A 14,925-nucleotide genomic window follows, 5' to 3' on the forward strand; every position below is an offset into this window, starting at 1 on the left:
CTTCGTACCCCGAAAATTTAACCACATATGTGAAAATGTCACAGCTTCGAAACGAGCTATCATACATATCCAAGTTTACGATATGGACTGAGCTACAGGAAAAAACGTTACCATTATCGCCTATGGAAAAACAATTAAAGATATTGAGCCAGATACAGATAGCTTCTCTTTATGTGAACTTCTGTAATACTGTTTTATTCATGTATAGACTTATCACTTATTACATCTTTGACGACCTATTAGTTAAATCCACATATTCTGCGTGATAAAACTTAAAACAAAATTGAGTTTTTGTTTTATACGCAACTTTGAAGTCTTTAATTGGCTAATCATGTGCGGTCATTTCCTTTTTTTAGGAGGGAGCTTAGGTGCCATCAAAGTTTGACAGGAAACCTTGCTATCTTAGTCAAATCGGAATCGAACGCATCTACTTAGTGCGAGGTTCAAACTCATGAATTTAGTCAGTTGACTTGATAGCAATTCATATAATGTACCTCCTCTAGACCACGAAGACGATTGATATATTAACACTATATAACTAATGTGTACTTCTACTGTTAGAAATCACGATTATAGAGTTTTGTCATTCATTATACAGGACTTTGACTTATTTGCATTAATTAGGTAATTGGTAATTTGTATATTTCAGAATTAGATGGAGCATTGCAGTTTCTCGAATACTACAAAGAAGAAGGTGGATTTTTTAACAAAGTTAATAAAGACGGTGATTTACCATTGTTTTTATTATTGAATGAGCATATCAAACAAAGAGATAAAAGTGAGAAATTAGAGACTCAGACCGCCAATATAGCAGCATACCTTATGAAAAATACTACTACTGAGGTTTTAGATAAAGATGGAAATTCACCACTGCATGTTGCGGCGAAAGCTGGTCTTGTCAAAATAATAGAGGCTCTAATCTTATGTGGTGCAACTTCTTGTAAGCAAAATAAAAAAGGTCGTACAGCCCTTCATGTTTGCTTGGAAAAACGTAAGTCCTTCTTTAAAATGTTATCACCGTTTCCTTTTCCTTTGCTTATGAGTAACCTTCTCATTGCTGAGCGGGGACATATCAATACTAGATGTCAATGGTTGTATGCGAACTTCTCATCATGTGATCACTTTCACACATATATTATTTGCTAGATTTTAATAATATTCATATCAATTTTATATCAACAATGACCGAAAGGGATAAAAAATAAATAATGCCAAGCATCAAAAAAGAGTTATAATGCACCGTGAAACATTGCATCGTAAGTGCTGTCAAGTCTTCATTTCATAAAAGATCAAATTTATGTAGAAGATGATAGACGTATGTACAAAGATAAAAAGTATAGGTCTAAATTTTGTAATATTTATCAAACAAACAAGTGGCGGAAGACACGAAATGGACTATCAAAATTTATAATCATAGATAAACAATTAAACAACCAATTACGTCTACAAAACGTCATAGATTAAAAAAAAGACTTAGCTATTTTCGTGAGAAAGATATCGAGAAATTTTGAATAGATTAAATGATCAGAAAGATAAGATTTGCAAATGGTGAAGTGATTCTTGACTAAACCTGGTCATAATATTACTCAATGCCTCTTTTGCTTAGAATTTCACGCTGGTTAGATTACACCTGATTCTTGTTCTTGGAAGTTTTTAATTGAGTGAGTATGCAAGATCATTCTTTTCCTTTGACAAAAATAAAACTCATTCATCTGTCACGTTTGTTTTTATATTTCAGCGAAATCTAATATAGCAGAAGTTGTCTCAAAACTAATGGATAGTGAAAATCCACCAGTCGAACTTGAAGTATCAGGTAGAACCCCTCTTTTCTTAGCGACAAATCTTTACGAACGCTACTACATGCACGACTACAACTGTACAAAAGAGATGATGACACTACAGTCGCGAGTAGTTGAGGTATTAATTCAACATGGCGCTAATCCGAACAGTCATAACCGTAGTTATATTCCATTGCTATCAGCTGTAAAAGCAGGCGATATTGACACTGTGTCACTTCTTTTGGAAAAAGGAGCACTGGCTGATATTACTAATGAAAAAGGACAATCAGCAATTCATGTACTTTTCAGTGAAATGCCACACATCTCTAGAGGTTTGTTGTAAAAATACATAGAGTATGTCTAGTCGGCTTATTCTCACAAAATATTTAGGCATTCAAATGGATAAAACCAGAGGATTTCGAAAATCTGACAAAAAATCCAAAACATGACAAGCAATCATCCTTATTTAGTACATCGCTTTAATGTCACGTATTGTAATGCGACATGGAATGAAAATTACCAAGTCATTCTTTTATTCATAAAATTAACTGTAAAACGTGTGTGTGTCATCCTGGTTAGCAAATACTTTGGTAGTATATTAAAAAAAAATAATATCGGAAACTTTAATAAAAACAAAGACATAAAAACCCTTTAAACTATTCATTTGTTTTTAACATTTCGTTAAGAATCCAGATTCACAAACTTGTGTACTACCGATGTTAGCTGTTTATATGTAAAATTAATAGTCTGAAATTAAATGGATTTGAACAGCTACACATGAATAGCACTGGATTTTATAATAACGTTTCATCACAATCAAATCAATCATGGTATATCGTCGATTTGGTGTATTTGTCAACTTTTCAGCGATTCGATTAAAAAATCAACATACTCAGGTTAAACTTTGATACATGTAATAAAGGATTTCGATATTATTATCCTTAAAGAAAAATAAGTTTTTATAACACATTATACGATTTATTGTTGGTCAGTAATTTTGGAAATTTTACGATCGGTTTCCCGTTTCTGTTCAATTTGTGATCTTTGATCTTTTTTTTTAAAAATCTATGATAGTAGGAAGCTTATCATAGAGACGGAAACCATTTACCGTAAATTTAGAACTTTGTTAGTGAATGTTTTCTAATTTCTAGTACATTATATTATATTGCAGATGCTGAAATGATATTATTACAACTTCTTATTGATAATGGAATAAGTGTAAATGCCACTGACGATGAAGGAAAATCTGCATTAATTGTTGCTGTTGAGCGCTATGGAGATCGAAATAGGAACAGAAACCGAATTTTATCTCGAAAATCAAATCCTTCTTTTACAAATAATATAATCAACGAGTTACTTCGTCATGGAGCTGATGTCAAAGCAGTGGACAAGAGAGGTCGAACTGCACTTAACATCTTTTGTCAAAAAGGTAATTCTACAACTGTTTTAGATTATGTAATTGAACATTTCCAGCATTAAGTAATCAAATAGATATGTAAAGATCATGGATAGGAAGCACAATATGTCGTACCAAAAGCAAAACGAAGAAATAATGAGTATAGCTATGCCATATTTAACTCGTAATTAGTTATCAAAAGTACCAGGATTATAATTGTATACGCCAGACGAGCGTTTCGTCTACACAAGACTCATCAGTGACGCTCAGATCAAAATAGTTTAAAAGCCAAACAAATACAAAATTGAAGAGCATTGAGGACCCAAAATTCCAAAAAGTTGTGCAAAATACGGCTCAGGTAATCTACTCCTGGGGTGAGAACATCCTTAGTTTTTCGAAAAAGTCAAAGTTTTGTAAACAGAAAATTTAAAAAAATGACCATATAAATGATATTCATGTCAACACCGAAGTGCTGACTACTGGGCTGGTGATACCCTCGGGGACGAAACGTCCACCAGCAGTGCCATCTACCCAGTGATGTAAATAGTTATCAAAAGTACCAGGATTATAATTTTATACGCCAGACGCATGTTTCGTCTACACAAGACACATCAGTGATGCTCAGATCAAAATAGTTAAAAAGCCAAACAAATACAAAGTTGAAGAGCATTGAGGACCCAAAATTCCAAAAAGTTTTGCCAAATACGGCTAAGGTAATCTACTCCTGGAGTGAAAATCCTTAGTTTTTCGAAAAAGTCAAAGTTTTGTAAACAGAAAATTTATAAAAATGACCATATAAATGATATTCATGTCAACACCGAAGTGCTGACTACTGGGCTGGTGATACCCTCGGGGACGAAACGTCCACCAGCAGTGCCATCTACCCAGTGATGTAAATAGTTATCAAAAGTACCAGGATTATAATTTTATACGCCAGACGCATGTTTCGTCTACACAAGACTCATCAGTGACGCTCAGATCAAAATAGTTAAAAAGCCAAACAAATACAAAGTTGAAGAGCATTGAGGACCCAAAATTCCAAAAAGTTTTGCCAAATACGGCTAAGGTAATCTACTCCTGGAGTGAAAATCCTTAGTTTTTCGAAAAAATTCAAAGTTTTGTAAACAGAAAAGTATCATGTTAATTGATTAGTATTTAAGTTATATTTTTTCTATGCAGGGTCCACGATGGAAATCGGAAGAAATCTTCTCCAGGCAGGGGCTGATCCATCTGTAGGAAATTGTTTACAGTCAGTTTTACATAACAGCGAGTTGTGCAAAAAAACGGAATTATTTTTGGAGCTCCTTCATAAAGGAGCTAACCCAAATATTTATTCTAGAGATGGTTCTAACCTTATTGATGTTACTAAAAAGGGAACGACGCAACTAGTGGAGGAACTGTTGAGATATGGTGCAGAGGTCAATGTTGTAGACTATGGAAGAAAAAGTGCTCTTCACTACGCATGTGCATGTGACATAGGTAATTTAATTCAGAATAAGCAGAATAAGCACAGACACAACAGTATACGAAAGAAAAATAAGAACATTTATGTTTTTTTGAAAAACGAAATTCAGTCTTCGAGACATATACGTTATCATATTCGTTTAAACATTATGCTGATTGGGATTATTCTGAAAATAAATTGATGTTCTTTCTAAGGGCCTTTATATTATGAAATGCATGCTTATGATTTTTTTTAATGAATAAAAGGAGATGTGTCGTAAACGTTAAAAGTCATCACCAAACGACGAAAATATTCGATAACAAATGCAATACAATATCTTCAATGTAAACATCTTCGATGAGAAATAAATCAAAATTAATTCGTAAGATAATAGCTAAGTATTCGAAGTCTACAGTTATCTGAAGCCATTGAATAGAATTTTAAAACAAAAGTGCTGACGTTCGCGAAAATTCACTGTGTTGAGTTACATTGATGGTCTTGTGCAGTTTTCTGTTCCTCGATCGGGTAAGTGTTTGATTCACTACAGGGGATCATTTCGAAATGTTTTCAGTTGTGCAGATCATAGGGATGAAATAATTTTTTTGAATTGATGTTTGTTTGCATTCCAATATTATTTTGTCACTATTGAACATGTGAACAATTAAAAGTTCAATGTATTTTTTATTTGCGGTAAATTTATTTTTAAAAGAAATAACTGTAATATATTTTCTGTCTATGAAGAAATTACATAAAAAATGTGGTGCACATTGGAAAAAACCGCGTAGCGGGTTATTTTAAAGTGTGCATCACATTTTTCTAGGTTATTTTGAATAGACACAAAATATATTACAGTTGTTTCTTTAAAAAATAGATATACTAAATTATGTCTATAAGCTGATAAACAAAACAACATCAGCCAATCAGAAGACTCGTTACATTCAAAATCGAATTATTTTCAATTAAAGAGAAGCTTTACTTGTCGCAAGCAAAATTGAAACTTGCTTATTTATATTATAACTCTTAACAAAAAGACGTTTCCTTAATAATAATACAAAACAAAACCATCTCCACCCAAATGATGAAGAAGTTAGCAACCATGGGTCAACGCATAGCATTCAGCAATGAACATAACCCAATCGCATATTTTTCTATGAAGGTCCTTAAATCAAAAATGAAAACCCATTAAACGAGAAAACTAACAAAAAAGGGACGAAAGATACCAAAGGGACAGTCAAACTCGTAAATCTAAAACAATCTGACAACGCCATGGCTAAAAATGAAAAAAAACCAGAAAAACAATAGTACACATGACACAACATAGAAAACTAAAGAATAAACAACACGAACCCCACCAAAAACTAGGGGTGATCTCAGGTGCTCCGGAAGGGTAAGCAGATCCTGCTCCACATGCGGCATCCGTCGTGTTGCTTACGTGATTACAAATCCGGTAAATAGTCTAATTCGGTAGGTCAAATTCATGAAAGGGAAGGGGATTGTAGTTACAACGTAAGGAACATATCCGATATCATTTGTGAAACGGTTATTCCATAACGGTCAACCAACTCGTGATGGCGTCCGTAAAATTTACGAAGGGAACTTCACCATTTGGAACTCTTGGTTTAATAGCTTCCTTGTGAGCAGTAACCCTCTATCAAGAAAATCATGATAGGAAATGCAAGCACGGGAATATCGTATCAATTGGGAGATATATACCCCGTATGCAGGTGCTGCTGGAATGTTGCTACTTAGAAATGGAAAGTTCACAATTGGAAAGCTGAAATCATCTCTTTTGGCGTAAAGTGTTGTCTTCAACCGACCCTCATTGTCAATTTCTAGATGTAAGTCAAGATATGAAGCCGACTTAACTGTATCTGTAGTATCCTTTATCTCCAACTGAGTTATTTAACAAACAATAGACGAAAAAGAATTAAGATGATCAATACTAATCAACAACCACTGAATTAAAGACTCCTGACTTGGGACATGCGCATACATAATGTGTCACCATATTGTCCAGAAACTAGAAACAACAGTGGAACAACAGAACAACACACAAACATTATGCACAAAACTCGAACAAGTACTCGGCCATCTTTTTACTCTTTTTTCACAATTTGAATTATTTGTTTAGATGGACAATTTAATATTTCAGAGACACAAAAGGAGAGAAATGATATTATTCGTTTGCTGATAAGCCATGGGGCAAAGCTTAATCTGATTTCTTCAGAATTCAGACGACCTTTAGATTGCTTTATATATCGAATGATTACAGATATCCGGGAGCTGGAAATACTTCATGATGAAGTTCCAAGTCATCAACATTTGAAGATAGATTTGTCATCATTTAATCATCTTGTCCGATGTGGTTGTGTTTTAGCTCCTATTGAGGATATAGTCACTACATACTTCCATGATGAATATCGGTAAGAACTCTCAAGTTATCTAGACTAGTATTTAAGTGCCAGTCTTTGTAAGAATCAGGCAATTTAGGCAAAAATCAAAACATGATCAGAAAAAAAACAACTAGCTAATCATGCTATTTAATACTTATCATCATCCTGAGTTAAAACAATTGGTCTTTCGACTTGGTTAGAAAATTGGTTATAATGATAGCAAATTACAGAGTTATCTCTCCTTTTTCGTCAATTTCTAGTGCATTTCAACCAAATTGTATCTTCTATTAACAGAACAGAAAACAGAAATGAATGTTATTTTTGTGCATAACTACATTTCATGAACTGAAATCGATTTTTAATTGGGTGGGGTATTTTGTTTATATTTCAGCACTGCCTGATTCTTAGGCAGACTGGCACTTAATCATAAGCCTGAAAGGAACCAAAACATTTATATGTCTCCATTGCTAAGGTTTTAGAGTTCCTGACGTAGTTGTTAAAACAAACCCACTTGAGATGCACAAAAGGTATTGACTGTTGTATACGCCTGTTTACGGCTCGTTTTATGGTATACCGTTGCCCATCTGTCTGTCTGGCCGTCAGTCGTCAACATGACGGACAATAACTGAAAAACGCTTGAACCAATTCGTATGAAACTTTGGTGAACTGTTACATCTTTTGACGTGAGCTTTTTTTATAAATTTTAGATTTTATGTTTCCGATTTTTTTTTTTTTTTTTTCATTTAAAAGGGATAATTTTCCAGTTTTCTGACAATAACTCAAAAGCGATTTCAACAATTTGCAAGAAACTTTGTTAAATTGTTTATATCAATTAACATGAGCTCCTTTTTAATTTTTATAATAAATTGTAGCTTTTACGTGTTCTAGTTGTGAGGTTTTATTCATTTACAAAGGATTTATAAATTTTTGGACAATAACTCAAAAATGCTTTCAGTTTTTCACGCAGCTAGAATGAATTGTTAATATCTATTGACTTATTATACGGAAAGGTTACAAATTGAACAATTATCGAATCAAAATTGGCTATACAATATGATTCTGATCAGTTAATGATGAAAACTATTCTTCAATGGACATGATTGAGATTTTTGTAAAACTGACTCACAGGAGTTATGTTCACTGTGAATCATATTCGATGATTTGAATTAATTTTTGAATGAAACATCCGGTATAAACAGGCGAAGAGAATATGACGACAAATATGTTATCGTAGTTTATGTTTCGGACGGTACAACAGATTATATATATATATATATATATATATATATATATACAACTCGTCTAAACATCAACCCAACAATGTTGGATCTGTAAATTTGCTTTCGCAAATTTTTGGTTCTTCCCTCGCCGGGATTCGAACCCATGCTACTGTGATATCGTGACACCAAATCGCCTGCACTGCAGCCGTCCCGCTAGACCACACGACCACCTGGGCTCTCAAAAAAAGAGCTTTCGGTGGGCATATGTTACCTTTCCACGTCAGTTTTAATCTAGCGGCGTACTACAGTACATGATATATAAGGCATGAAGATGTTATTGTTACAGATCAGCTAAATTATCTATAGTAAAGGATCCTACAAATTAATGTAATATACAGTCACAGAAAATAATTATATTCATAAGTACGTCTGAGTCAGTGACAACTCTACAACAGATGTATCCATCGGATCGCCATCAATGATGGTGATACATGGCTGTGTACATAATGTATATACAACTCGTCTAAACATCAACCCAACAATGTTAGATCTGTAAATTTGCTTTCGCAAATTTTTGGTTCTTCCCTCGCCGGGATTCGAACCCATGCTACTGTGATATCGTGACACCAAATCGCCTGCACTGCAGCCGTCCCGCTAGACCACACGACCACCTGGGCTCTCAAAAAAAGAGCTTTCGGTGGGCATATGTTACCTTTCCACGTCAGTTTTAATCTAGCGGCGTACTACAGTACATGATATATAAGGCATGAAGATGTTATTGTTACAGATCAGCTAAATTATCTATAGTAAAGGATCCTACAAATTAATGTAATATACAGTCACAGAAAATAATTATATTCATAAGTACGTCTGAGTCAGTGACAACTCTACAACAGATGTATCCATCGGATCGCCATCAATGATGGTGATACATGGCTGTGTACATAATGTATATACAACTCGTCTAAACATCAACCCAACAATGTTAGATCTGTAAATTTGCTTTCGCAAATTTTTGGTTCTTCCCTCGCCGGGATTCGAACCCATGCTACTGTGATATCGTGACACCAAATCGCCTGCACTGCAGCCGTCCCGCTAGACCACACGACCACCTGGGCTCTCAAAAAAAGAGCTTTCGGTGGGCATATGTTACCTTTCCACGTCAGTTTTAATCTAGCGGCGTACTACAGTACATGATATATAAGGCATGAAGATGTTATTGTTACAGATCAGCTAAATTATCTATAGTAAAGGATCCTACAAATTAATGTAATATACAGTCACAGAAAATAATTATATTCATAAGTACGTCTGAGTCAGTGACAACTCTACAACAGATGTATCCATCGGATCGCCATCAATAATGGTGATACATGGCTGTGTACATAATGTATATACAACTCGTCTAAACATCAACCCAACAATGTTAGATCTGTAAATTTGCTTTCGCAAATTTTTGGTTCTTCCCTCGCCGGGATTCGAACCCATGCTACTGTGATATCGTGACACCAAATCGCCTGCACTGCAGCCGTCCCGCTAGACCACACGACCACCTGGGCTCTCAAAAAAAGAGCTTTCGGTGGGCATATGTTACCTTTCCACGTCAGTTTTAATCTAGCGGCGTACTACAGTACATGATATATAAGGCATGAAGATGTTATTGTTACAGATCAGCTAAATTATCTATAGTAAAGGATCCTACAAATTAATGTAATATACAGTCACAGAAAATAATTATATTCATAAGTACGTCTGAGTCAGTGACAACTCTACAACAGATGTATCCATCGGATCGCCATCAATGATGGTGATACATGTTTAGTTTAGTTTAAACATATTTATTTATAGTGGATTGGGAAACAAGTTTTGCAACTTATATTAATCCCTTTCCACTTTGCGGGTGCGAGTTCTGCCTTGTAGCGGCATTAGCCTACTCTTTTTCGAAATCTACAAGGGTGTCTTTAACGTGCAAGAGATATGGCTCTCTCTTAACACGGGTCAGCCATTTATCGTCCCCTTCCGACGGACTATCATCGTTTCCTCAAGACCATACTCGCAAATGGTGTCAAGGGAGAGCCGAAAATTGAGTTCCTGAAATTTTCATCCCAGACGGGAATCGAACCAGGAACCTTTATGCTAGTAGTCCGATGCACTAACCACTACACCACGGCTCTCTCGTGATACATGGCTGTGTACATAATGTATATACAACTCGTCTAAACATCAACCCAACAATGTTGGATATATATATATATATATACGAGTCTTAATTGAAAACTACGTTCAAACTTATGATTGCGTTGGATAAAAACCGCAATTTTTATACGTGTGCATGTAAAACAAATTTCGTTGCAGAAAGGTCTACAAACAGCACAAACAACATTTTCCAAAAGACCAAAAAAGTGAAAAAGTATATTTAAGCAAAACGCATTTGACTAACAGGTCGAACAACTGATGTTCTTTAACCCTGCTGACTGCCATACGTGTGAATGTAAAACAAATTTCGTGGCAGAAAGGTCTACAAACAGCACAAACAACATTTTCCAAAAGACCAAAAAAGTGAAAAAGTATATTTAAGCAAAACGCATTTGACTAACAGGTCGAACAACTGATTTTCTTTAACCCTGCTGACTGCCATTGGTGATTGCCAAATAAAATTGATCACAAGATGTAACAAAATGGATCTTAATATAAATTTAAATTAATACTAAACAGAAAAAAATTAACTTGTGGCCACTATGTTATGCCACAAACATACGGTGTCAATATTTTTTTAGTACACCAGATCCGGATTTCGACAATAAATTTCTCTTCAGTGATGTAAGGGATCGAAAAGGTATTTGGAAGGCCATATAAAAAGGACCCTCAATTTTAGAAAAAAAACTACCCTCATTTTTGGATAGACTCTTGAATTTTAAGTGTCAGTATAGTATGAATGGATCATATAAGGGAAAATATGATACAAGCCCAAAAGAAAAAAAACATAAACGAGTCTTAATTGAAAACTACGTTCAAACTTATGATTGCGTTGGATAAAAACCGCAATTTTTATACGTGTGCATGTAAAACAAATTTCGTTGCAGAAAGGTCTACAAACAGCACAAACAACATTTTCCAAAAGACCAAAAAAGTGAAAAAGTATATTTAAGCAAAACGCATTTGACTAACAGGTCGAACAACTGATGTTCTTTAACCCTGCTGACTGCCATTGGTGATTGCCAAATAAAATTGATCACAAGTTGTAACAAAATGGATCTTAATATAAATTTAAATCAATACTAAACAGAAAAAAAATAACTTGTGGCCACTATGTTATGCCACAAACATACGGTGTCAATATTTTTTTAGTACACCAGATCCGGATTTCGACAATAAATGTCTCTTCAGTGATTTAAGGGATCGAAACGGTATTTAGAAGGCCATATAAAAAGGACCCTCAATTTTAGAAAAAAAAACTACCCTCATTTTTGGATAGACTCTTGAATTTCAAGTGTCAGTATAGTATGAATGGATCATATAAGGGAAAATATGATACAAGCCCAAAAGAAAAAACATAAACGAGTCTAAATTGAAAACCACGTTCAAACTTATGATTGCGTTGGATAAAAACCGCAATTTTTATACGTGTGCATGTAAAACAAATTTCGTTGCAGTAAGGTCTATAAACAGTACAAACAACATTTTCCAAAAGACCAAAAAAGTGAAAAATTATATTTAAACAAAACGCATTTGACTAACAGATCGAACATCTGATGTTCTTTAACCATGCTGACTGCCATTGGTGATTGCCAAATAAAATTGATCCCAAGATGTAACAAAATGGATCTTAATATAAATTTAAATTAATACTGAACAGAAAAAAAATAACCTGTGCCACGATGTTATGCCAAAAAACATACGGTGTCAAATTTGTTTTAGTACACCAGATCCGGATTTCGACAATAAATGTCTCTTTAGTGATGTTAGGGATCGAAACGGTATTTGGAAGGCCAAGTACCCTCATTTTTAGAAAAATACCCTAATTTTTAGATAGACTCTTGAATTTTAAGAGTCAGTATAGGATGAACGGATCATATATATGAGGAAGAACCAAACATTTGCGAAAGCAAATTTACAGATCTAACATTGTTGGGTTGATGTTTAGACGAGTTGTATATACATTATGTACACAGCCATGTATCACCACCACTGATGGATACATCTGTTGTAGGGTTGTCACTGACTCAGACGTACTTATGAATATAATTATTTTCTGTGACTGTATCTTACATTAATTTGTAGGATCCTTTACTATAGATAATTTAGCTGATCTGTAACAATAACATCTTCATGCCTTATATATCATGTACTGTAGTACGCCGCTAGATTAAAACTGACGTGGAAAGGTAACATATGGCCACCGAAAGCTCTTTTTTTGAGAGCCCAGGTGGTCGTGTGGTCTAGCGGGACGGCTGCAGTGCAGGCGATTTGGTGTCACGATATCACAGTAGCATGGGTTCGAATCCCGGCGAGGGAAGAACCAAACATTTGCGAAAGCAAATTTACAGATCTAACATTGTTGGGTTGATGTTTAGACGAGTTATATATATATATATATATATATAATGTCTTCAAATAACTGCATGAAGTTGGAATAAAAGTTAAACACATTTATAGATGTTCGATTAATTGTATGAATTTCTATAAATTAATTTGTATGATTTTGGGCAGTTCCTTTCTTTTGTATAAAATGACCGATAGTTATTTAGTCGGATGTTAAATGGTGTTTCTGTTTCACCAACATATTGTAATTTGCAAGTTCCACACGTTAGAACATAAATGCAATTTTGCGTTTTGCAGTTTGATGTTATAAATATGTTGTAATTTTTCTTTGTGACTGTGCTGATGAACTGGGTTTCGTTGTTGGCGTCTTTGCAGCACTTACAACTGCCCCTTCCGCATGGTTTATAACCTCCGATTGTTGATATCTCCCGTTTACATACTTTGGATGGTACTAGAATATCTTTGAGGTTTTTTGGTCTGCGGTAAGCCATAACGGGAGGTGATGGAAAAATCTCGTTTAAGGAAGGATCATTTTCAATAAGACGCCAGTGTTTGTGGACAATTGATGAAAGATTTGTCAGGTGAGGATGAAAACAAACAACAAACGGGATTTATTTGTCTTGGCTCTCTTCTTTGTTTTCAAGTAGGTTTGTTCGGTCTTTTTCTTTTGCTTTACCGAAAGCTTCTGAAATATTTTTGTTCTTATGACTTCTTGAGTTGAGTTGCTGTCTGAGTTTACCCAAACGATGGTTTAATTTTGATTCCGATGAACAAATCCGTTTTAACCTGATGGCTTGGCTGTACCGAATGCTCCTGGAGCAGTGTTTCGGGTTACAACTCTTCGGAGAGAGAAATTGGTGTTTATCAGTTTTTTTGGTGTGAAGGTCGCTTATCATGACTCCGTTTTCTAAAGTTATGGTGATGTCGAGAAACTCAATTTTCTCATTTGAAACTTCAGATGTGAACTTTATCGATTGAGGAAAGTTGTTACAGAAATCGAGAAATTCTTGCAGACGTTATGCAGTTTCGTTCCATTTGATGTCGATGTCATTAATATAACGGAGCCAAGACAAGGGTTTGTATGGTACATTCGAAAGGATGCGTTCTTCGAGAGACTCCCCATGAAAATATTGACAAAAGAAGGTGCCATTTTGATTCCCATACTGGTACCGTCAACCTGCAAGTAGTGCTGGTCGTTGAATACAAAATTGTTGTTTTCAAGCACTAGTCTCAGCAACTGAACCAGACAGTCTGTTAATGGATGTTTATCCTTACGATTGTTTCATACTTGTTCACAAGCGACTATCCCTTCATTTTTGGGAATATTTGTGTATAAAGGAGACACATACATCGATACCAAAATTGTGTTGCTTGGTAAGGGATTTAATGAATCCATTTTCATCAAATAATCTGTAGGATCTTGAATGTAAGATGGCATTGTTCTAACCTATGGTCTAAGATGGTAATCCACGAATTCAGATATTTTTTCGGTTGGATGGCCATTCGCAGATACTATCGGCCTTCCTGGAATCCCTTCTTTATGAAGTTTTGGGAGCAAGTAAAATCAAACGGCTGTGCAGGCTTCAGCAGGGCGTAGATAGTCGTACGTTACCTATGTATTTTTTGCTGTTCATGTCTGAAAGGACCAGATTAATTTTATTTACTTATTTATTTTGTAGGATCACTTTCTAAATGTTTGTAAAATTTTGTATTTGAAAGCTGACAATTCCCTTCTTCAATGTAGTCGGTTTTGTTGATCACTACAACTGCACTTCCTTTGTCTGCTTGTTTAATAACAATATCATCACGGCTTTTTAAATTATTAATGGCTTCGCTTTTGAACTCCTGAACCTGATGAACTCAATGAGAGAGACGAAAAAAGATTTAAAAGAAAATCAAAACCATAAATATCTTGAAATCATACAAATTTATTTATAGAAATTCATATAATTAATCGAACATCTATAAATGTGTTAAACTTTTATTCCACATCTCCTTATTTCTGTACTAAAGTGTTCAGGTGTTCAATTTTAGAACCTTCTTCAATTGATTTGCACTAAAAAAAACTAATGTAAACGATAATAATCTAAAATAAACCTTGATATACCAATATTATACAGAACTTTCAATATTTTAAATATTCAAACAATGC

The 14,925-nt window shown here is 34.6% G+C and overlaps 1 protein-coding gene across 1 annotated transcript in view; it reads left to right on the top strand.

The window, feature by feature from the left end:
• LOC134684415 (ankyrin-1-like) overlaps positions 1-14,925 on the top strand; it is a 42,025-nt gene that overhangs the window by 25,524 nt on the left and 1,576 nt on the right. The window contains exons 9-13 of the mRNA XM_063543699.1: positions 650-991; positions 1,739-2,110; positions 2,950-3,207; positions 4,354-4,653; positions 6,771-7,041. Coding sequence (XP_063399769.1) covers positions 650-991; positions 1,739-2,110; positions 2,950-3,207; positions 4,354-4,653; positions 6,771-7,041 — 1,543 coding nt within the window. The remainder of the gene's footprint in view (positions 1-649; positions 992-1,738; positions 2,111-2,949; positions 3,208-4,353; positions 4,654-6,770; positions 7,042-14,925) is intronic.

This window comes from Mytilus trossulus, chromosome 9, assembly GCF_036588685.1.
Source record: "Mytilus trossulus isolate FHL-02 chromosome 9, PNRI_Mtr1.1.1.hap1, whole genome shotgun sequence".
NCBI lineage: Eukaryota > Metazoa > Mollusca > Bivalvia > Mytilida > Mytilidae > Mytilus > Mytilus trossulus.